The following is a 22430-nucleotide window of genomic DNA, read 5'->3' as shown; positions in this document are numbered from 1 at the left end:
GCAGCAGCCCCCCCTGGCCAGCTTTCCCCAGTTTATGTACTGAGCATGACATCCCATGGTATGGAATTTCCCTCTGGCCAGTTTGGGTCAGCTGTCCTGGCCGTGCCCCCTCCCAGCTTCTTGTGCACCTCCAGCCTGCTCAGTCGGTAGAGCATGGGGAGCTGAGAAGTCCTTGACTAGCGTAAGCACTGCTCAGCAACAACTAAAACATCGGTGTGTTACCAACATTGTTCTCCTCCTCAATCCAAAACACAGCACTGTACCAGCTGCTAGGAAGGAAAGTAACTCTATCCCAGCTGAAACCAGGACGGGGTCTCAGTGCATGTCTACTCATGCTGGTCATCAGAAGCATGGGAGTTCTGAATGAATGAGCATGTGTGATAGCCTTTAAGACATGTTCCTGATTGTTTTCCCCTAAAATTGAGGATGTTGGCTAGGAGGTACTGCTAACAAGGACAGTCTCTGAGGAGACGATTGCCTGATGCGATTCATTCCTTTAATTTCACCAGGAGCCCCATAGGAATTGCAGTGTGGCCTCCTGGTTGCGGTGGTGGTGGTGGGGGTGTTGCTGCCAGGCCAGGGTGGCCATAGGTGCTGAATTACAGTCCTAAAAGCTGCTGGGATGTCTTACTGACCAATGAGAGGGAGAGAAGTTTCTTGGCTTTAACAGAGTCACCACATAGGAAAAGTCAACATGGAGAAGAAAATCAAGCCTTTGTTCCTCTGAATTGTGAAAATTATTTCCTCTGTGGTTGTAAATTGATGGGGGATATTCTGATTTATCAGGTAAGGATCTGGTCTAACGTGCAGTAAAAGCTTCAAGTTTTGGCTGTAACTCAGGGGTGAGTCCTTTAGGTAGTCACATAGAAGGTTTTGCAAGGGGATCAGAAGGTAGGGCTCTTGGGAACCCCAGGAAAAATAAACATAACCCAAAAAGCTGTGAGAGATTGTGTGACAGCCTCTGGTGAATGAAAAGTGACTGAACACCAGGTTTTTCTCTTTCACAGCCATAAAAACCAGGCTAAGGAGGCTGTCCATTACATCTCTTCTATGGTATCACTCCCTGTGTTTGACATAGCTCACATGATCTACGAACTGGGGCCTGGTTTTGATTTAGCACTGTTTATTAACCTAACGGTGCTGACATATTTTAGTGCAACATATAAAATCTAAGGCTTTTTCTTAAGCTGAGGAAATGAGGTTATGTGACATTGATCCAAAATGGAGGGGAGTATTTTAGGTTTCACTTTAACAGACAAGGGAACCGAGACAAGGGAAATGCAGTCCTTCTCCTGTCCTCCCTGCCAAGTCCTCTGCAAATGGGGCAGAAATACCAGGTTTCAGTAAAGTCTAGCGCACGTTTAAAACCAGCTGTAAATGGCTTTTGATCATTTTGTCGTGTGTGTGAAAGATTGTAAGAATCAGTTTAAAATTTTAATTGAGGCAATCAGAAAATCAAAACAACAGGTCTGCTTGAGTTACTCAACTCACGTCCAGGTCCGAAAACGGTTGGACACAAATGTCCTGTGGCTACAGTGAAGGTACAAGACCTTGTCCCCATTGTATGAAAAAGGAAACTGAGGCCAGAAGGTGGAGGAATGGTGAGTCTGATATTATGGTGATTCAACGGGTAGAAGAGAGATTGGTCCTCCTGATTTTAGGACCTTATGGAATCCCACCAATGCTAGAAATGTCAGTTAAGGATAACTGATTAAGGAAATCTAGAGCTTACTGGCACAAAATAGTCATCTGCAGACAGGCAATGACAGGCCATTAATAGACCTAGTAATATGGATTTGCATTAACTGTTTGGAGGTATTTTGTAAGCCCCTTGGCCGCATGTCAAATCACTAAGCTGGTACATTGTTCCAGCATTGGAGTTACTGTTGGTGTGAGTCCAGAGTTGTTGTGGTTGTGCAATACTACCAAGTCCTTGCTTTTCTCCTGATTGCCTTTTGAATGGAGGTCCTTTCCTTGATTTTGATAACAGCTATTAAATTTGGCTGCACCCACTCAACGTTGCTGTGCTTCTCGGAAATAGGGCAGCGGTTGTGTAACTTCCATTCATCCGTCCATACAGAGCAGTTAATTTCCATTATTGAGGTTTCCCAACGTCATAACAGGGTTGCATTAATGTGGCTTATCTGTGATAACCAGTGCAAACTAGTGCAGGAAAATCTGTGAACAGAGCCAGTCCTGTTTAGTTCAGTCTGGTGACTGAACATTACACCATTATACTCCACCGGCGCTGCTTCGGGGTGTAGCTGCACCACCTCTCAGCTTCCTGCTCCTCCCCACACGGTTCCTCTCCTGGCCTGTGCTGCAGTGCTCACTCTCTGCTTGGATGTCCACTGGCTGTATTTTGATCCGTATATTTGCTGGAGTTGCCTGTAACAAGTTACCACGATCAGTTACTCTGTGATCTGAGCAAGCTGGGTTGTAATTTCACCAAATTCCCTCTACTCCCACCATGACTGTGTGGTTGCCTGTTTTTCTTCTGCAGCCGGCCCAGAGGCTCACTGGTGCATCTTTCCTTCCCTATCACTCCAGTCACCCCATGAAGAAGGGCTGAAGGAGCTCACACGTTGCCCTGTGTAATCTTGCTCCTAGCTGACATTTCTCCTCCTCCTCCTCTCATTTATCCCAAATCCCTTCATTTCCTCCTGCTCTCATTTTTTAAGCCTTCTCTTATGTGACTTACTGTCTAGAACAGCTTCCCTCTGTACTTCTCTCCCCTTTCAAATCCTTCCTTAAACCACAGCCCCTTCAGCAAGTCCTCCTTTTCAGAGGCAGTAATCCCCATTTATGCCGTAGCCCACAAACATTATCTGGTGTCATGTCAAGCATGTGTACAGCCTCTAAGGTAGTCTGGTGAGGTTTCTGAGAGAGAGCAGAGCTTCTAAATCCCTTTGTAATGTAATAGAAATCAGGCACCTAATTCTCTTTGGTTTAAAAATCCTAGTTCTTCTCCTGGGGCAAGGCGTGTTTATTGATCTAGGTGATGTGCTACAGTACCACTATACAATGCCACGTGAGTTTTATATTGAACCATTAATCATTTGAATGCACAGCAACGTGCGAGTTAAGAGCATGTGCCAAATATTAAGATGGGCTGATTTAGATGTGTCTCGTGGGGCTGGTTCTTGCTCGATTGCTCATTTCCAGATGTGAATTTTGAGAATGGCAGAGCTTGCAAGTGCTGTGTCTGTCTTCTGTTAAGGATCCCCCATAGTCAGTACCTATCTCTCTTTATAAGTAAGTGGGATTACCCCCAGTGGTATCAGCAGCAGCAGGACTGTAGACGCTTTGCTTCTTGGTTACTTGCCGTGAAGCAGGTTTGCTATCAGCCATATCTGCCAAGCAGGTGAATTCCCTCTGTTCCCACTGAGGCTGTTGCTGTGAGAGCCCTGTACAAAAGGTGACTTTGAGCATCGTAGAAATGTCAGGAATATTTAGCCTGCTGTGTTTCTCAAAGGAAAAGAGATCGGAGTTGGGATTTAAGAGGAGGGTGGTATGGTCATAAAGGGATTTAGGGCTAGGGCTAGACATGGGTGTGACTATAGGATAGTTGTGTGGATTGTCCAGTGGGCAGAGCGGAGAGAAGTAATTCAGGTGATGGTGGGTCTGCTCTTACAATCCCGAGACAGAGACTGTTCACGCAGGGGCCACCAGCAGTCCTACACTTGTGTCATTTCTGCTTTTATTAAATTCAGTGGTAAAATTTCTCTGCAGAGCCTGTCAGATCCTAAGTCCTAAGCACTTTTGAGAACTTACAGCCCCCCATTTTTTGATCCATTACATTTGTTCCTCATGTTGCGATTTAATTCCCAGGAGCATCATTAGGAGTAGTCTGTGGGTAGATGGACTCGTGTCTCTTCCTCGTGCAGCTCCCAGGTGACTTTGCCGGATAAAAAGTGCTACCCAAGTAAATGTAAACTATCAGTCATGGTCAGTCCTTAATGAGAGCTGCACTAGATTCAGCTCAATAAGAAACCCACTTTGGGGGGGTGGGGGGGGAATCTACTGTGTCAATGTTTATCCAGTAGAGTAAAATGCAACAGTCCTGGGAAGGAGCTGTGGTCTGCAGACTCGCGCTGGGCTCAGCTCCCCGCCAAGCAATGGCTGGCAGCACATTTGCACGATACGTTCTCCTCCATTAAAAAGATGAAAGGTAAGAGAAGGAGAGGAGGCTAATTCTGATCAATTGCCAAAATCATAAAACGCAGAGAGAGAGGAAGAAACCTGCTGTACGTGACCCAGTGAGTCCATGCTGGAGCTGGGGATTTAACCCAGGTCTGCAAAATTCCAGTCAATTACTGCGAGCATGAGGCCACTTGCATCTGCTGACTCCCCGCTCCGGGTACTCCTGTTCTGAAGCAGCGAAGATGCTTGCAAAGTGTGAGGGTGGTAAAATTTGGGCGAGTCAGCAACGCTTTTCTAAGCAATGCAATTCACGCGAGCCCTTGAGTAACTACGGGACGGCAGGATCACGTACCCTCCTGCTACGTGGCACGCTGGAGCCATTTTAGAAATCCCTCAGCCTCGTGAGCTCCTGGGCAGAATTACTGCACTTGGTTAGGCTGAGTGGGGTTCACTGGCTGTAGGTTATGCAAGCGGGGTGGCGAATGAGCGACTGGAGAGGATGAACAGCGAGGGAGGACAGGCTTTCCATTACAGAAGATCTGGATTTATTTCCGTTCATTCATTGCAAGTCAGAATCCATTCTCTTCATTTTTATTCTTCCATGCAGTGACACCTTTAAAATCCATGGTACATTTAACTTTTGATTTTCATTTAATACCTTTTAAAGTGATCTAATGCAGACAGATTACAGACAGTAAGGGTTACTGTCCTTTGGTGGAAATACCCTGTTTAATAAAATACTGTAAGACAGATTGGCCACTCCATGCATTAAAAAAAGAAAGATATGCTAAGTTTAGATGCTATGACAGTAAAACTTTATAGGCCTATCAATTTTAGACAGACATACTCTCCTGAAGTTTTCAAATCACTTTGCAAAGGTAGCTAGCTATCCTAGTTTTGAAATCAGAAATAGTTGTTGTTGCAGTTTGCAGTATTTAATGTAGATCTATGTAAATTGCTAGGGGAGGAGGAGGAGGAGAACGGTTTGATCTTAAAATATAATTTGGACTGTTCTCATCTTTTCTCGCAAAGGCTGTTTTATCATTTGTTGCCACCTCCCAGTTTTCAAACATCTCAAGTCTCTCAAAACGTTCTGATACTTTTAAAGATAAGGATCAAATTTTATGTATTTTTGTCTCTTAGTTCTCATGCCTTTGACATTCAGGTTTGCAAACTTCTTCCCCTATCAAAGGGCTTTAACATCTTTTTTTATTCTTAAATGAAAATTGACGTTCTCGTTTGATAATGGGACTCTAGGAGCCAAGACTTTAAGAAAAATGCCAAATACCACAATACCTATGGGAATTTGCAACCCTATTATTAATAATGGGCGCCTCTCATTTCTCTTCAAGTCTCCTGAGATTTTGGTGTTTCATCTAAATCCACCCAGACTCTTGTGATCTTTGAAGGTGGGGAGACAGTGGAAAAGTACTTCCTCGGGAGAAGAACTGGTTACAAAGCGTGGATCCAGCTTCCTTTTTGAACCTCTTTAAACATTAGGTATTTTCAGGTCTAAGGTTTGGTTGCCTGCAATCTTGTTTTTTCCCCACTCCTTTTTGCCTTGCTGGTAGAATGAAGAATTTGATTTAAGGTTATATGCCTGGAAAAATAAAGCATTTAATTTACATTTTACAAGGCAGTTATTGCAGGTTAATTAAATATCAATTGAGTGTTATAGGCCATATTAAGATTTATTAATAACCCAGCAGATAAATCTCCTTGGAATTCAATTAAATGAAAATCACATAAAAATATATGTGCAATTTTATTCATATAATACATAAAACTTGTGAATTATAGTGCAGCATTGTACAGTAAGTTGATTAATGGGAATTAATTGCTGAAATAGAGAAAAATCAATTTAAACTTCCTGTAGCAGACATAAGAAGCACAGTATACTTCTCCCATACCCTTGGAAAGCTGAGTTTGTGTCTGCACTTACACCGTCGCACTCCATACCATAAGATGCATCTTGGACATAAATGTGCTGCTTCTCCGTTCACCTGCTTTAGCTCAGTGTTTTAGGCCTAAAGAAAGGAACAACTCTTTATTGCCAGTATGCCCGCATTGAGTTAATTGTATGACTGAAGATTTTAGAGATGAAGGAAGCAGCAGATTGATACTCTGGTGGGTATCCCTGACACTGAAAGTGCACAGGGGTTCGTGTCTTGTGTCACAGGCAAGATCTCTGTCTGTAAGGGAAAGGCTCGCAGGTATATCGAGGTTTGGGAGCGCTTGTACCAATGGATGTCGGGGACTTTTGCCCTTGATGCTTTTTCAAATCTCTCCTTAAGCTTTTGTAAGATAGTTAGCAATAGAAACACTGCTAGCCAGGTTGTCCGCAAACTCAGGAGCACATGGGTGTGTTGGGTTTTTAGCAGGATCAGTGAGTGGATCTAGGCCCGTTTGGGGAAGCAAAGCGTCCGACATCGGAGATGAGGTTCAGGAGCTGGACTTGGAAAATATCTTTCCAATATTTGCAGAACGATTGAGGCCTGGCGTGCTGCCATTCTGTTCCCTGCGCATCCTGTGTTAAATACTGTCAATATGAGATTATGTTCCAATTACAGTACCAGACTGACTGGTTTAACTCCTACCATGAATCTATTTTCCTTTATTACTATGTACTAACTATGTGACTGATGTACCAGACACCAAAAGAGATGGTCTTTGCCCAGAGGGCTTTGTCTAAAAGAAACATGCCGGGAGAATGCAGAACGCAACAGAAAATGCAGATGAATGAGTAACTCGGCTGAGATTTTCTTTTTAATTTGGGGATTCTTTGCTTGTTTGTGTGTTTGGCTTGAGTTTTAACATTACTAAACTTGCTTCCTTCAGACATTGCACAAGAACAGACTTCCACAGAAACTCAAACAGGGTTAGGCATGCGGCTCTTTGAAGTGTGTGTGTGTGCGTGCGTGCGTGTGTGTGTTGGGGGGGTGAATGCTGAGCGCACACATGGGAACGTTGGAGGATGGAAAACGAAGGGAGAACCACGTTCCAGCTCAGACGACAACTCCAGCAGACACCATGGCTCGTGCTGGGGAAGTTTAGCTGTGTTTAAAATACAGCAGGTGTCTTTCTGTCAATGCACTCCTTGCTCATCCTCCCTGCTCCTCTGGTAGAGAATGCGTGCATCTGTCTCCTCTGTGCTTCATCTCTGCTTCTCCCTGCAATTGTCAGGGATATTAGCATTAAATACTTACTGCCTGGCTTAACTAAGGGGTAAGATAGGATTTAATTTGTATGGCTGAAATCCAATTATATAATGGAGCCCCTGGGGGAAGCAGTTATACCTGCTGAATCTCTTGGATGAGTAATTGTGCACAAAGGCTGCTCTCCAGAAGTAGAAACAGATCTGAAGTATTTTTTTTTTCCTCTTTTTGTGCTGCTGCTGTTACATAATAGCGCTGAGACCCTGAAAAGAAAAGCCAATGACAACCCACTGCAGTAGAAAGAATTAAAGCATTGCCAGGAGAAAACAAGTTATAATCTGATAAAATCAAGGATCTAACAGGAAGTCTGCAGCAGCATTAGCTTGGAGGAGCCAGAATGCAGGGCAGCCAAAGGAAGCTTACTCAACTTTTTGGAAAAGAGCACAGAGGCTTTGCTGTCTAACTTTTCCCCCCACTTCTACCATGAGCAGGGAAAGGGAATCCTCTACTTGCTTTTGTCAAGGCTCAGGAGGTGGGTAGGTATAAAAAAAGCTAAGCAGCCAACAAATTCAGACCCTTTTGAAAAATCCTGCACTTAACTGCCTTTAAAAATCCCTGCTCCTTATCCAGCATGTCATCTGCATGTTGATAAGCGTCAAAATCATAGGTGATGTTGAGCAGGACAGGAACAAAAGCATGATGAGGTTCCCAGCAAGGTTTCTGAAAGCAGGCGAGCTTGTAAAGCATTGATCTCTGGGATAGTACTGGGCCTTGACAACTGTCCCATCTGATACCTTCAGCAGCTCCAAATCCCACAAAGGAATATACCGAGGGCTCTGAATGGGACTGAAAGCATCAGCTTTTATACTTAGGCAAGTTTTCTCAAAGGTCAGAGTACCATATTTAATTCTATTTTTAAAAACAGAAAGCAAACTTTTATTCTTTTCTAATGAGTTCTGAGTGGAAAAATAATTTTCTTAGTCTCTTTGATTACATGACTGTGTGAAGATAAACGACGACTGTGTCCAGCCAGCCGAGGGAAGCCCAAAACTCCAAATGCCACAGACTGAGGACAAACCTGGATGGTCAGGCACCCCCACGCCATCCATCAGCCTCGCCGTCTGGGCAGGTCTTTCAATTCTTTTAAAAACAGCTAAAGCAAAAGCGGTTGCAACACTTGAACTCACGAGGGGAAGGTACCTGTCTCACAGACTTGCAGCTCCACCCAGTGGCTCTTTGTTGGCAAGATAAAACCAAGGTTTCAGAAGTATTAAAACCTGTTGAGGTCAACGTTGTTATACTGTGGTGATGCTCTGGCAACGTGCATGAGAAATTGGGTGTATATTTCTTTGTCAAATTCTTAGCAAGCTGTCATCTACCAGTTGAATAATGGCAAAAAACTGCAAAGAGAATTTTTAGTGAAATAGAAAACACAGCAATCTTATTACTCCCTTTCTTAAAAGCCTCGCAGCACAAATGGTAGGAGAAAAAAATGTAGGGAACTGATAACTTACACACTTCGTCTTCCCAAATTCTCTATTAGCAGATTGCAATAGTTTCCCCCATTTGTTATATGAAATTATTAATGAGTTACCAGAGCAAATGATTTTTGATTTGTAAGTTCATTTTGCAAAGAATTCTCTTGTGAGTGTGAATTTCAGTGAAGTTAACTTGGCAACTCACACTGTATTGCTTTGCTTTCCTTCCTGGGTAATTACTGTAACTAACAAGAAGCGAATTTTGATCATTTCTATCAAGGATGCCATGCTGAAACTTGCTTTTTCCAGGAGGATTAGGGAACTTGTAATTAAAATAATCTTTTATTTGTGCATGTGTATACTTTTACTGTAGGAAAACTCGAGAGATGGGTACGTATTCACAGAACACAGAAGTGTGATACCAACAGAATTAATTTTAGATTTGAACCAGTACTGTAAAAATACCCCATTCCTCCAAGCTCAAGTGAAAACTGAAATCTCTATTGTGCTTAATGTAGGTTTACCAGTCTCTCTGTACGTCTTAAAAATAGAGGAGCTGATAAACCGATACAAACCACAGTTTTTGTTGTGACTCTTCTGGAAGTGCCTGCCCCATCTGTGTTAAGAAAATATCGTCGGTGAATACTGCTCCCAGATGGACTGTGTAGCTCCAGTGCCATGGAATGAGTTGAAATGACCTCTTCCTCCTGAAGTTCAGATGTTATTTAGCATAAACGCAGCCCCTAAGGCCTTCACTGAAGTTGCTGTTTGCCAGTGCAGCAGCTGAACATGGGCTTTAATTTGTTTTGCTTTGCTGCTAGAGTTCTGTGAGGGAAGAAAATTTGAGTTACAAACTATATGAATCCCACCTCTAAGCTTGTAGACATCAGTTTTCCATCCATACGATTAGAAAGTAAGTCAGCCTGTAAATTGTTAGCACAAGAGATTGGAAGTTTCTTTTTACAGGGATAGTATTTCAAAGCATATAATATTCCATATGTTAAGAATAACAGGAAGCATCTTGAAAAAGGTAGCTCTGGAAAAGAGAATTCTTTTTTCTTTTTATTAAACCCCAAAACAGAGCAAGAACTTGCTGGGCTTTCCTTGCCTTCACCAAAATTATCGCTGAAGACCCCTTGAGTGTATGAGCCAGGTACAGCCATCCCACCAGCTGCCCGAGACCATGGCAAGGGAGAGGTCCATTTGCTGAGTATGGAAAAAGATGGAGACTCGTCAGGCTGTGGAACAAAACCGGTTAACTAATTTTATCAGAAAGGTGTTTGCTGTGCACCATCTCTCATCTGAACCTGTCTCTCTTGTTCCCCTGAGTGATCCCCGTGCAGCAGTGGCACTGTGGGAATGAGTGAGGCCAGCAAGCCCTGCGTCTGTGTGCACGTACCGGCAAGAGGCTGCTTTCAAACGCACCCTGGTGTTTCATATGACACTTAAAATAGCTGAGTTGTTGGCATGGCAAGGGTATATATTTGCAGCCTGAGAGTTTTGCTCTTTCTCTGTTTCTGTATCAGGATTTCTCAGTGTTTGCAAAATTTCTGCCAAAGATCCGTGCACGTCGTGAAGTTCAGATGAAACTTGCTGGTGTGATAAGCTCTCTCCTTACCCCAAACATGCTGCTTAGTTCTTCTTTCATGAAGTTGGGGGGGTTCCATGTTCCCTGCAGCTGCTTTCAACCACTGTGCAGTTCTGTGCTTGCTCTCTTTCCCAGTGAAGAGGGGTTTGTACCCAAAATGCCTGGAGGCTTTGTCTGTCTCATAGGAGAAGGTGGTGACTATCGTGTTCAGTAAAGGCAAGTTTAGGAAAGGCTGTGGCTTCCAGAAAGGGTACAAGATGACCTTGATTATCCTGTGCAATTGTATCATTAACCACATCTTCCAGTAAGGGATGTGTGAGCCTAGTCTCACTGAGGGGTCCGTAGAAGACAACAGCTGATGCCTGATCAGAAAACCTTTTCTTGTTGGAGTGTCATCATAGGAATAATACACTTGTCTGGCGAGTAAGTCTGGTTTCAGCTGCAAGTTCCTCGCTGCAAGAACATGCATCCATGCAACATTCCCTGGAGAAATAAGGGAGAGAAGCAGGTATTCGGGAGAAGCTCCTGTTTGCTGTAGGAGTGAATGAGTACATTGGATCTGCTGGCTTCAGTGCTGTGAAGAAGGGAAAGCACTCACCGTGTTACTCAGCTGTACTGTAGAGAGGCTGAGTAGTTAATCCAGACCTCCAAGATCCTTTAAACCTTTGGTCTCCCGTTTGAGCTGGACAATTAATGTGCCTTGTGATACTGGTTCATGTGAAGTGAAAGGGCAGTGTTTTGTAGTGAGAGCAGGATGAATGGGAGGCAGTGCTCGAGGGTTTTATTCCTGGCTCTGCTGTAAGCCTTTGAAGAAGTCACTTGATTTATCTAGGTCTGATTCTTCTCTAACAGCATTTTCAAACTACTGTTATCTGCACTTTTGGAAAAAGACATATAAGTGTGCTGCACAGAAATAACTAAAACCCTGCATGATTTAATGGTGAGTTATACTCCCTTGAAATGCATTCAACACCACAACAAACTCTTTCTATAGGTTTTGTGAGTAGTTTCTTGTGCTTGCTAAAATCAGTTATGTAGTACAGCCTTTTTTGCAAGGAATTTTACAAATAGCGTTAGTTTAGTTTCTTCTAATGAAGAAGAAATTGTCTTTTCAGATGAAAAACATTTTTAAAATATTGCCTGAATTCCCTCTCCGCCCCCTCGTATATCCCTTGAAATGTTTACCTAGAAAAAGAAAGATTAGATCTCTATCCTTTTTTCCGCTGACTTTTTTTTTCAGTTTTCTAAACAACATTTTCCCTGTGTTGAGGGGAAGAAAAAAAAGAAAACCCTTCCCAGGAAAAACAGTAGAATGTAAACAACTATTTTAAAAATTCTTTTTAGCCAGTCTAAGTTTTGTGGTTATAAAAATATTTGTGCTCATTCACCATACTTACCTCTCTGTCTTGGAAGATTATGGTTAAGCTGACGTGTAGGATCTCCTGTGACTAAAACAGCCTGGTAGCACCACATGCAAAGAGATCAATCATTCACTCACCCACGTTTGTGTAATTACGCTCTATATTTTCAGGCTCTAGTAGTTCAACACACCGCTCCTGGCTTTGGCAAACAAATACAACTCTTGAAGAAACGTTGCTTTCTCCCCATACGCTGGGTTTGCACGGATAATGCAGGTTGTGAGTTTACCACCATTGCTCATCTGTAAAATCAGAGAGGGATGTTAGCACATGATGGATTCAGAGATCAAAACCTGCAGTGGTATTGGGTTTGCCAGATAAAACCAAAACCTGGGAATATTGGGCTAGAGGAGTCAACCTTTGCAGAGGTGATCTGGACAGCTAGGGCCTGGTTTGGGTCCCTAAAAATGTAAGGGGGTATCCAGTTTGGTTTTTTGTTTTTTTTCTTCATAGCACACCTTGCACCCATGTGATGGTCACTGAGAGGTGTTGGATGGAGGGTGCTAGTGGCATTAACCCTTTCTGCAGTTGTGATGTATAAACGAGTGTTTGCAACAACCAAAATCAGGTACCAGAGGGAGCCAGCTAAGCTGGCTGGCCTCAAACTGTAACCGGGAGAGAGAGATGCTCCAGGCAGTGATTTAGGACAGAAGACTTATTTTTACATTCTGCTTCATCCTCTAGAAGAACTCATCTGTCTGCCGACTGTACTGGCAGTCTAAAAAGACTAGCCAGCTAACTTAGGTAGATGGCTGACTCTGGGTACACTAATTTTTTTTATTCTTAAATCACTCGGGCATGTCTGAAAATTTCACCTTTATGCAGTATGAACTAGGTGAACCTGGTTTCTTATGCCCTAATTCAACACAGCTCTTTCCAAAGTCACACTCCTTCAGGTGGAGTTAAAGCACAGGCTCAAAGGGCAGCAGCACCCTTTGATCTTGCGAGAGTTTGGCAGCTTCCTGATGATGTGGGAAGATCAGGCATTGGTAAGCTTAGGGCAACGTGGTTTATGCATCAAGTCAAGGCAGCAGCTGGATACACGCTAAGATAGGAGTTGTGGGGTCTTTCTAACAAGCTCTCTTCTTCCACCCATCCTGTGCTGTAATACCGGGGTGCTACCATTGACTTTTGCACCTTTTCTCCATTGGCTTCAAAGACAAGTTTTTCTGCCATGGCCTTTGTCTTCCCCTAAGGCAGCTCCACTCCCCCACTGTATTTGGTGTCCTCATTTCCTCTGAAGTAGATTGTGAGAGATGGTGAGTCACCATGGAGTAGGGCACAGGGCTTGGAGACATTTGTCACAGTGTGATTTACTCTGCAATCCCTGCTCTCCAGGGACTTACCACTGGCTGCGAGTTATACGAATCTGAGATCCTTGCTGCAGTTTGGGAGAAATAAGGCCTCAGGAAATACCAGGTGGTTCTGGGTGTTCATAGGCAGGTTTGCATGAGGGCAGTGGTTTGATTTCTGAGAGCTGGATTTTTGTCTAATAGTGTGATTGAAGCAAACAATATTCTGGCGTGCAAATTAGAAGGCAGTGGAATTACCTTTTAAAGCAACTCACAAGTGGCTGAACAAGATAGAAAGAGCACAAGAAGATGGAGGGCAGGAAAATGAGAGCAACCCTACTTCATTTTTTCATTAGAGGTAGAGAAAAGCCTCTCATGAGCCATAAACTAAAAGGAGAAGCCGCTGCTTAATTTTCTCACAGCGTTGGGAGATGTTTGCCGGTAATGTGATAGAGCTGCTAGTGATCTCCTGGAAGACATGCAATCAGCAGGTTTGTGCTGGGATTATTCCTTCATGTTCCCTAGCAAATTACACTCGAGGGGAAGAGCAAAGAAGTGGACGCAAGATTAAGGGCAAGCAGGGCTCGCAGCCGTGCTGGGGACAGTTGGTTGCCACTGTGGAAGACAACCTGCTCCTCAGCCTCCTAACTTACAGCTGCAAGGAGGAAAGCCCATGGGATCTAGCATGTAACTGGCCTCACAGGGCCTGAAATAATTCCAAGGAGAACCAAGAAAGCAGCTCTGTTCCCCAGCGGGGCGCTGGTGTTTTGTCGCAGTGGTTCTAGATCAACGTTAGTCCATTGCAGGATTTGGTTAAGCAGATTCAGTGGACTCTGGAGGAGCTGGGGAGCGAAAAAACCTTGTTTGAAACACTGGGAGGGACCATCCATGAAGACCATGTGTCTGCTTGCTCCCCTGCTGCCATGACTAGCAAGGATAGGCTCTCTCTCCCTCTGTGTGCTGCAGGAGACTTTCTTCACATTTTTAAATTAATTTACATTTTGCTCTCCTAGAGAAATTTACCCTAGTCAAACACCAGGCTCTGCCAGGCATGGGGTACTCCCCCCCACGGCAGTGAAGAATTATCATGCTTCTTTTGCAGATGGGGCTTGGATGCACCTCTTGGAAGGGTTCAGTGGCCTGTGATGAGTTCATGCAGCAAATCTGCAGCAGAGATCTTTTTGTCAAACACTGGGCCTTGGGAGAGCAAGCTCTGACTCAGGCTCCATGTTTGACCTTGGGCAACTTGCTTGCTCTTTTCTATGCTCAGATCTCCTTGTGTAAAGCGTGAATATTGCTGTTGCCTTTCTCTTGCCTGTTTGGCAGTCTTAGTACCTTGTGTGTCAGATATCCCAGCTGAGATTAGGGCCTTCTTGTGCTACAGCAACAGAAATAAATTAGAAGCATCAGAAATACAGCCTCCTCGCACACCCTGGGCTTTTATCACAAAACCCTCCTCCCCTTCCCTGTGTTTACGGGTGATGAGCAAGAGACAAACCAGAAAACAAGCAAGACAAAAGATTGATTGTGCATGGTTTGTTGCAAGCCCGGGAGAGGCCCAAGACAATTAGGAGGGTTATCTAGAAGTTCTAGTTTTAATTGCTTTCTTTTTTTAATCCAAATTTATTTTTTGCCTTGCAAAGCTTTTAAAAAGCAGCAGCTTCACAAAGGGGCAAACCTGCCTGCCGTTCCTGGGCTGCAGAGCTCTGCTCGTGTTTGCCTTCCCCCACCCCTTTTGAAGCTTGGTAGTAACAAAGAGCTCAGCATAATGCTCTTGCTTTTCAAAACGATCACAGATAACTGAACGCTAATAAGACTGGAGCAGCATTGTCAGAAGGTATCTCAGTGGTGGCTGTCTCAGAGGGATTGAGACTGACAGAGGCATTTTCTATTATTGTCGGATGCTGAGGTGTGAGCATTATCCCTGCACCCATCACCCTGTCCAGAGACTAATCATGCTTCGTCTGTGTCAATTCCCAAGCATGTAAAAGTGAGTTAAATAAAATTATACAAGGAATGATGGAGAAAGGGGACGGAGCAAACAAAAAAGGCAGGCAGGCAGGATCATAGACTGTGAGGGAGAAGAGCAGAACAGATTGGGTGGGCACAGGGGAGATGAGAAGAGGAGGAAGGGGAAAGCTCCATCACCTGTGCCTTCAGTCTGGAAAACAGAGCCATATTATGTTGCCTTCCAGTCTTCACTGGGCTCCCTATTGAGACAAGTGGTGGTGGTGTAATTTTTTCTGGGGGTCTGACCCCTCTCTCATTTTGTATTCTGTAATTCCCTTAGTTTAAAATCAAAATTGTTGGAGAACGGGGACCAGCCTCTCAGGCTTTCTCCCAGCATCATGGGAGAACCTGAGTGTGTTCTGCAAAATGAGTTAAAAGCTCTAGGTGGTGGTTTTATTTGCATTTGTGGTGGGGAAGGATTAGGAGTTGGTGGACAGAGGATGTTCATGTGTAGCTCTATGAGGATCAGCCTGGATGGGTTATTGCTTGCACCCGTTGGTGCCATCATTACAAGCCAAAGGACTGTCCTCTCAGGCGAGATTTGGGGTAGATTTTTCAAGACATCTGCTCACATCTATCTCATAAATCACAGGACTAAAATACCAACAAGGATGTGTCTGTGTCTACATTCATTTTTAGAAATGATTTAGATATGCTAATGACCAAATTCCATAGCTTTTCAGTGACACAGAGCCTCTAGTGCTCATGGTCCCAAGTGGATTGAGGTTTGTTGCTGTCATGGATTTTTTTCATAAACCAGACATTTATTCTACGGATTTGGGTGCTTAAACGCTTTTCAAAACAACTGGGTTATGCCTTAGCTTACTTGTGAGTATGAAATTTAGGCTTGTAGGTCATTTTAAGTTATGTCTTAAGCAGCCCTTTCTTGCTGGGCTCAAATTTCTAGAGCCAAATGACTGAAGGTAGCTGTGTCTACACTGGCTGCCTGTAGAGACAAAACTTGACTTTGAGCCACTTCCCCTTGCACACAAGTTTCCATGGTTCGAGCAGTCTGTATGGCTACAACCATGCTTGAAATCAGCAAGGAGCCTTACAATGGTACGTATCAGACTGCAGCTATCTCTACTTGACTTCAAATTTAACCTAAAACTTCAGCTCCTGGTCTTCAGAAATATCAGCCCAGGTTCTCAAGGTGCAAGTACTGTTGCCCCATGAATACAAAGGGTATCTAGATGCTGAGTCCTGAGCAGGAGTGTCAGCCGATTGTGAAAGTCGGTTCTGGATATCAGAGATCTATAAGCAAAAAACCTCTCCAAATCATAATTTTGACCACTGTTTTTGTATTGCTCCAAATCCCACCTTTGCTGCAGGAGGTATTCTGAAGCTCTGCTGCTTCTTCTGGGTCTGTGGGTCAGTCTCATAGGAGCCACAGACAGAAGAGATGGGTTGAACATAATGCCCAAAAGTATAAAGTCCAGGAGTTAGCCCTGGTAAACATATTGCCAGCAAAAAGGATTTTGAGGGATAGAAGGGTGCAATTTACAGGTCAGATCCAGGTCACAGGAGAGTGTAACTACACGTGAATACTGCAGGGCAACTTCACACCATATGCATCTGTCCCCTAAGACTATGTGGCCAACTAACTTTCTTCCGAGATAGTGCTAAAATAGTTTGTATACATTTGACCACATTTGATAATAGGAGCTGGGTACAGGCTTGCTAGCAATTCACTATGGAGGTGAAAAGAGGAGGGACGGTGGGTTGGTAACAGTAGAGCATCACCTACCCTTTGGCTTGACTCAGTGTGAGGGGAGAGCAAAAACTCTGATCCAACAGCAGAATACAACTTGACCGTATCACAAACTTCAAGCATCTGAGACCTTATCTGAAACTGATTTTAGGGCTTAGAGGAGCTGGGCTGTATGTACAGGGGACAGCCTGGAGGTGCCGTTGGGTCATACATCTCTCTACCAACTCTTTCAATCGGTGGAATCCACTACTGGTCAAGTTTAGGTTGGGAAGAGGTGTGGTTCCTGAAAGTGAAAAGCAGCAAAGGAGGATTTTCAAGAAAGAGAAGAGGAATTGACTGGAAGGGGAACACATCTTCTCCTTTGTAGCCACGGCAAAAATCTCCATCTGGTTGCAGTTTCATTGCTGTTTAACCGGAAATCCAGAGTGATGGAGATTTGCTTAGCCTTACCTGAACATGGGCTCATGCGATGTATTGGGTCCCACCGCAGCAGTGGAGCTCGTGTAGACAACATATGGGATGTTCAGGACACAGCAGGCCCTTAACACATTTTCAGTACCTGTGGGGCAGGTTGGGAAGGACAAACATTAACCACCTTGCCTTGATTCCTGTTGTGCAAATCAAAAGAGATTTCCAGGCTTGGGATTCTGACTTGGAACAGATCCATCTTTTTTATGGCTGAAAAGATGTAAAGCCATGGGTCAAGGCTGCAGTTCCTCAGATATGTTTGCACAGGCAGGGATGGTTTATAACATGAGAGTAGCAGTTACATCTATAGCTATAATGTGGCTTAACCTTGATGGCTATTGACAACTGACTTAACTTGGACTTAATAGTTGCTAACAAAAAGGAAGCTGACAGCTCAGCAGAGCAAAACTCCATGTTTTCCATCTTTTTTGATTCATGGGCAGACTGTCAAATAGTGAATTACAGCCTTCTGGCAAAAGGATTGATGTTTTAGTTGCATATATTGCTCTATAGAAGTTCTGCAGGATGACTATAGGGTGAAAATCATTGCAACAGACTCTTGGTAGCTGCAGAATTTTAAATAAAATAGTGGTGGGCAGCTTACAAGTCCACGTGAAATCCAGATGAATCTGAAGCATGGTTTGGTTTAAGAAAGGTTGTTCTGGCTGAACTTGTGGGTCAGTGTGCGTGGTTTTTGTTTGCTTGGGGGTTGGGAGTGTGTGTGTGTGGTTTAAATAATTTGACTCTTCCAGGGGTGGTTTTTGCATTCATCATGATTTTGATTCAAGTTGATTCTACAAGAACCTCAATGACGACAGCATAACCATGGTTGCATACTGAGTGCCTTCAAATCTGATAAGGCAGATATTAAAGGAAGCCGCTCATAGGGTTGGTTTCCAGAAATCCCCATACTATTTAGAATCATAGAATTGTCTAGGTTGGAAAAGACCTTTAAGTTTATGAAGATCATCAAGTCCAACCGTTAACCTAGCACTGCCAAGTCCACCACTAAACCATGTCCCGAAGCACCACATCTAGGGATGGTGACTCAACCACTTCCCTGGGCAGCCTGTTCCAATGCTTGACAACCCTTTCGGTGAAGAAATTTTTCCTAATATCCAATCTAAACCTCCCCTGGAGCAACTTGAGGCCTTTTCCTCTCGTCCTATCATTTGTTAACCTGGGAGAAGAGACCGACCCCCACCTCGCTACAGCCTCCTTTCAGGGGCTTGTAGAGAGCGATGAGGTCTCCCCTCAGCCTCCTTTTCTCCAGGCTAAACAACCCCAGCTCCCTCAGCCGCTCCTCATCAGACTTGTTCTCCAGACCCCTCACCAGCCTCGTTGCCCTTCTCTGGAGATGCTCCAGCACCTCAATGTCTTTCTTGTAGTGAGGGGCCCAAACCTGAACACAGTGTTCGAGGTGCGGCCTCACCAGTGCCGAGTACAGGGGCACGATCCCTTCCCTGCTCCTGCTGGCCACACGATTTCTGATACAAGCCAGGATGCCATTGGCCGCCTTGGCCGCCTGGGCACACTGCCGGCTCATGTTCAGCCGGCTGTCGACCAGCACCCCCAGGTCCTTTTCCACTGGGCAGCTTTCCAGCTGCTCTTCTCCAAGCCTGTAGCATTGCATGGGGTTGTTGTGATCCAAGTTTATACTGCTAATCAGGCTCTGCCCTTGAGCTTTGCTGCAGATCTTGCGTGGGAGGGCTTGTGATTTCTCTGTTCTCTTTGTTAAGGGCATAATCTGAAATTGTCAAGGGAATCCTGAGTTCAGGATAATTTCAATTTGAAGACCTGGTGGAAAAGAATAAATTTACTTCTCCATGAGCCTATCACAATATGTAAAGTTAACTGAGAACCCCTGTTGAGAAACATCACTGGAAACAGCTGAGTTAAAATCCATTCAGCTTAACAAAAAGCAGATTAAAAAGTCTTTAAGTGTCTAGATGGAAAAAATAATTCTTGTAGAAGAGGGCTCTTCAATCTAGTCAACAAGACTATAACAGGATTTGGCAGCCAGTGGTTGAAACAGAAGAGAGAATCAAAGCAGAAGATAGACGTAAATTTTTGCCAGAAATGGTAATTAACCATAGCCACACTAATACTCTTCAGCATTGTTAACAGCTTGCTGCAAGACATGATAGATAGCCCATTAACTTGCAGTCCTTAATTCTAGGCAAAAAGTCTTTTGAAAAGGCATAGTCCAATTTAGCCACAAATTGTTGGGCTTAAGGCAGTAATTGGATGAATTTCTGTGGCCTGAGTTATACAGAGGAGCCAGCTAGAGGATTATATAGTTGACCTGTCCTGACCCTATTTTTTTTTCTCCATGAAGTCTCCAGCAGGTATCCAATACAGTTCATTTTTATTCTTTTACCTGCTATGATTTTAATAGAAAACCTTAGACTAATCTCTCCGTTCAAGATTTCGAGAAGTCCTAGTGAGGGCAGCAGCTTCATTTTAGGGAGGTCTACACAAAGCCATCCAAGGGGAGGCAGAAATGCGGAACAGTTTGTCTCTGAAAATAAGGCTCCTGTTAAGACATCTCAAACCGTGCTCCTCAAAGAGGCACTCAACCACCAGTCACATTGGAAAAAACTTTGCGTGTGTGGTTTTCTTGGGAATGTCGCAACATCTGCAAGAGGTTTGGTTTGCTGAATAGGGGAGTTGCCCAATGTTCACTGCTATCTGTAAAAACCTCACTACGCTTAAGTACCTTGCTCATAGCAAAGAGACAATGAAGAGGAAGATCTCACAAAGCCATTAAAAGGCAGCGGGAACCCTGAGGCTCTGAATATTCTCAGTACACATGCACAATACAGGCTCTTAAAAGCATCTGGTTTCGAAAACAACTACAGCAATGAAAAGAAGGATGGAATTTAAATGTTGCCCTTGAATGTATCAGCAAATAGTAGAAGCCCTAAGCAGTAATTGAGTTTGAGAGAGAGAGAAAAAAAAAAAAAATTCCTTCCTTGTGGTTAACAACTATTTTAGTAGCTAACAGCCTGAGGTGCTATTGGAATTGCTGCTGTAATAGGGATTTCATTATTTTTATAGCCTTTGCTTATTTCCTAGATTTATGAACAAATTTTCTTTAAGCAGATCTTGCACCTAACAAGAAATCAGCTCGGTGATAGAAAGAAAATGTTGTGGAGCTCTCAGTTATGTGTGGCTTATAGACATGTAATAGTTGTGAACTCTGACTATAATTAAAATAACATCACTCCCTTAATAGCGTGGATGCAGTTCAACTCGTATAGTCTTGCACTGGGATATAGTGTAGATTTTTCTCCCTGGAAATCCCTGGGAAAGCTATAGGCTATCTAGAACAGGAGTTAACTTAATTGCTGTCCTTGTCACATACTAAACAGTTTCTTACCACTATGAGCATGTTCTGAATCACCTCAGTACTATTAGTGAAAGTTATACCCTTGACCAGAATAACTATATAACAACTGGGTCCAGATTTGACTTTCTAAGACGAAGCTTTACGGGTGGAGAGGAGCAGCATGGCATGCCCCGAGCAAGGACAGAGGGGCAAAGGCAAAAACTTCCCTGTTGGAAAGGAAAGGTCCCGGGCACCTTTCTCATCTCATAGCAGAGTGGTGCATGTGAAATTCAGGGGACAAGGGAGCACTAAATCAGAGAGGGTATGTTTGTCATAGCATCTCGTATGACAACACCAAGGCATGTGAATTTAAGGCTGTATTTAATTGCTTGTTTTAAAGAGCTTACCCCCAACATTGACAGCTCTCATTTCCCAAAAGGGCACAGTGTTTCTGTAGTCCACAATAGCAGCTGTGTGAATAACCACGTGAACTCCCCGCGTGGCAGCAAGGAGCAGATTGTAGTCTCGAATGTCTCCTTTCATCACTGTCACATGAGTGGTAGCTGGAGAAAAATAATATAACCATAGATGCAGGGGTGAAAAAAAATACAAATTGGCACCCCCACCTTCTTGCAGAATGAGGATCCTGCTTGGAAAGCTTTCTTCTCTGCAGGGCAAGCTGAAGCACACTCTAACTAATGACTATGCTATTTGAATACATCACACCAGGGGAAAATACATCCCTATTTTTGAACCCCAAGAAGCCAGATCCACATCTGGTTTAATTCAGCACAGCACTTTGCCAGTTTGCACCAACTGTGGGTCAGAATAACTGTGTCTGCAATTGCAAATCTCTAGCATGCATCCAAGGATAGCACTGAGCAAGAATGGGAGACTGTTGGCCCAGAGCTGCAGCTGGTTACAGGACTTGCTCTAGTACGTGTGAATGAGTGAAGCTGTGCCGGGCAATTTCCTTAAGACAGAAGATTTTTAGAGCTTACTGGGAATAACATCAGATGTGTTCAAGGGACATTGCACAGAGCTTTATTTAAATTGCAAATGCTATAGATGGGAAGGGAAAATAATGTAACGGATTAAAAAGTTTCATAGGAAATTCCTCCCTTTAAGCCATTCAGAAGGGTTCCCCCCCCCCCTTCTCCCTCAAAATAGCTGTTCCATACATGGCTACTGTTGGCAACTACTGCTAATTTTCTTGCTTTGAGACAGTGTTGTAACATTAAAGTGGGATTTTTCCCTTTTTCCTTTTCTGTAGTTGGGAATAGGCCAGCAAGAAGCTGGGGTTGGAAAGCTGTACTCCTTGGGGCTTTCATAATGAGCCAGACAGCAGTAGCAGTCGCAGGACTGCTTTGGGAAGGAGATGTCTCCTCTGCCCTGCACTGGCAGCTTCCTGGAGAGTCCCATGCAGCCAGGGATCAGGGTAGTGATTTCTGAAGGATCATGCACATGAGCAGCTCAGGGAAGAGTCTGTGACTCCAGCTGTAGAAGTGTTAAGATACAGAAACCCTCAGCGAACAGCTATCAGGACAAAGGGATAAAAGAACAGGGTTATTCCTCATGAACTCAAAGGAGAGACAAAATTCAAGGTAGTAGGTCAGCTGGGTGAGCATTTGCTAAGAAGTACGGCATGTAGGAAGAGGCAGAAGTTTTACAAAAGGGTCAAGCTGATTTCTTAATTAGCATAACGAAGATTTGGTGGACTAGCTCATAGGAGTTTTAATATTAAATTAATTTAATATTAAAGCACAGAGTTGATTCAGCAAGAATAGAGCGGAAAAAGAAAGAGGGCATTGCCCATGTAGCAGAGGTAATACACTT

The 22430-nt window shown here is 43.8% G+C and overlaps 1 protein-coding gene across 1 annotated transcript in view; it reads right to left on the bottom strand.

The window, feature by feature from the left end:
* Positions 1-10308: 10308 nt before the first annotated feature.
* The window catches only part of LOC103912915 (3 beta-hydroxysteroid dehydrogenase type 7-like), a 14904-nt gene continuing 2782 nt past the window's right edge, over positions 10309-22430 (bottom strand). Inside the window, 6 exon segments of the mRNA XM_009319324.1 lie at positions 10309-10847; positions 11863-11901; positions 11904-12024; positions 12920-13019; positions 17246-17354; positions 21002-21157. Of these exon segments, the coding sequence (XP_009317599.1) occupies positions 10309-10847; positions 11863-11901; positions 11904-12024; positions 12920-13019; positions 17246-17354; positions 21002-21157 (1064 nt within the window).

This window comes from Pygoscelis adeliae, unplaced genomic scaffold (assembly GCF_000699105.1).
Source record: "Pygoscelis adeliae isolate BGI_AS28 unplaced genomic scaffold, ASM69910v1 Scaffold282, whole genome shotgun sequence".
In the NCBI taxonomy this organism is placed as follows: domain Eukaryota; kingdom Metazoa; phylum Chordata; class Aves; order Sphenisciformes; family Spheniscidae; genus Pygoscelis; species Pygoscelis adeliae.
This window is presented reverse-complemented; position numbering and strand designations above follow the sequence as displayed.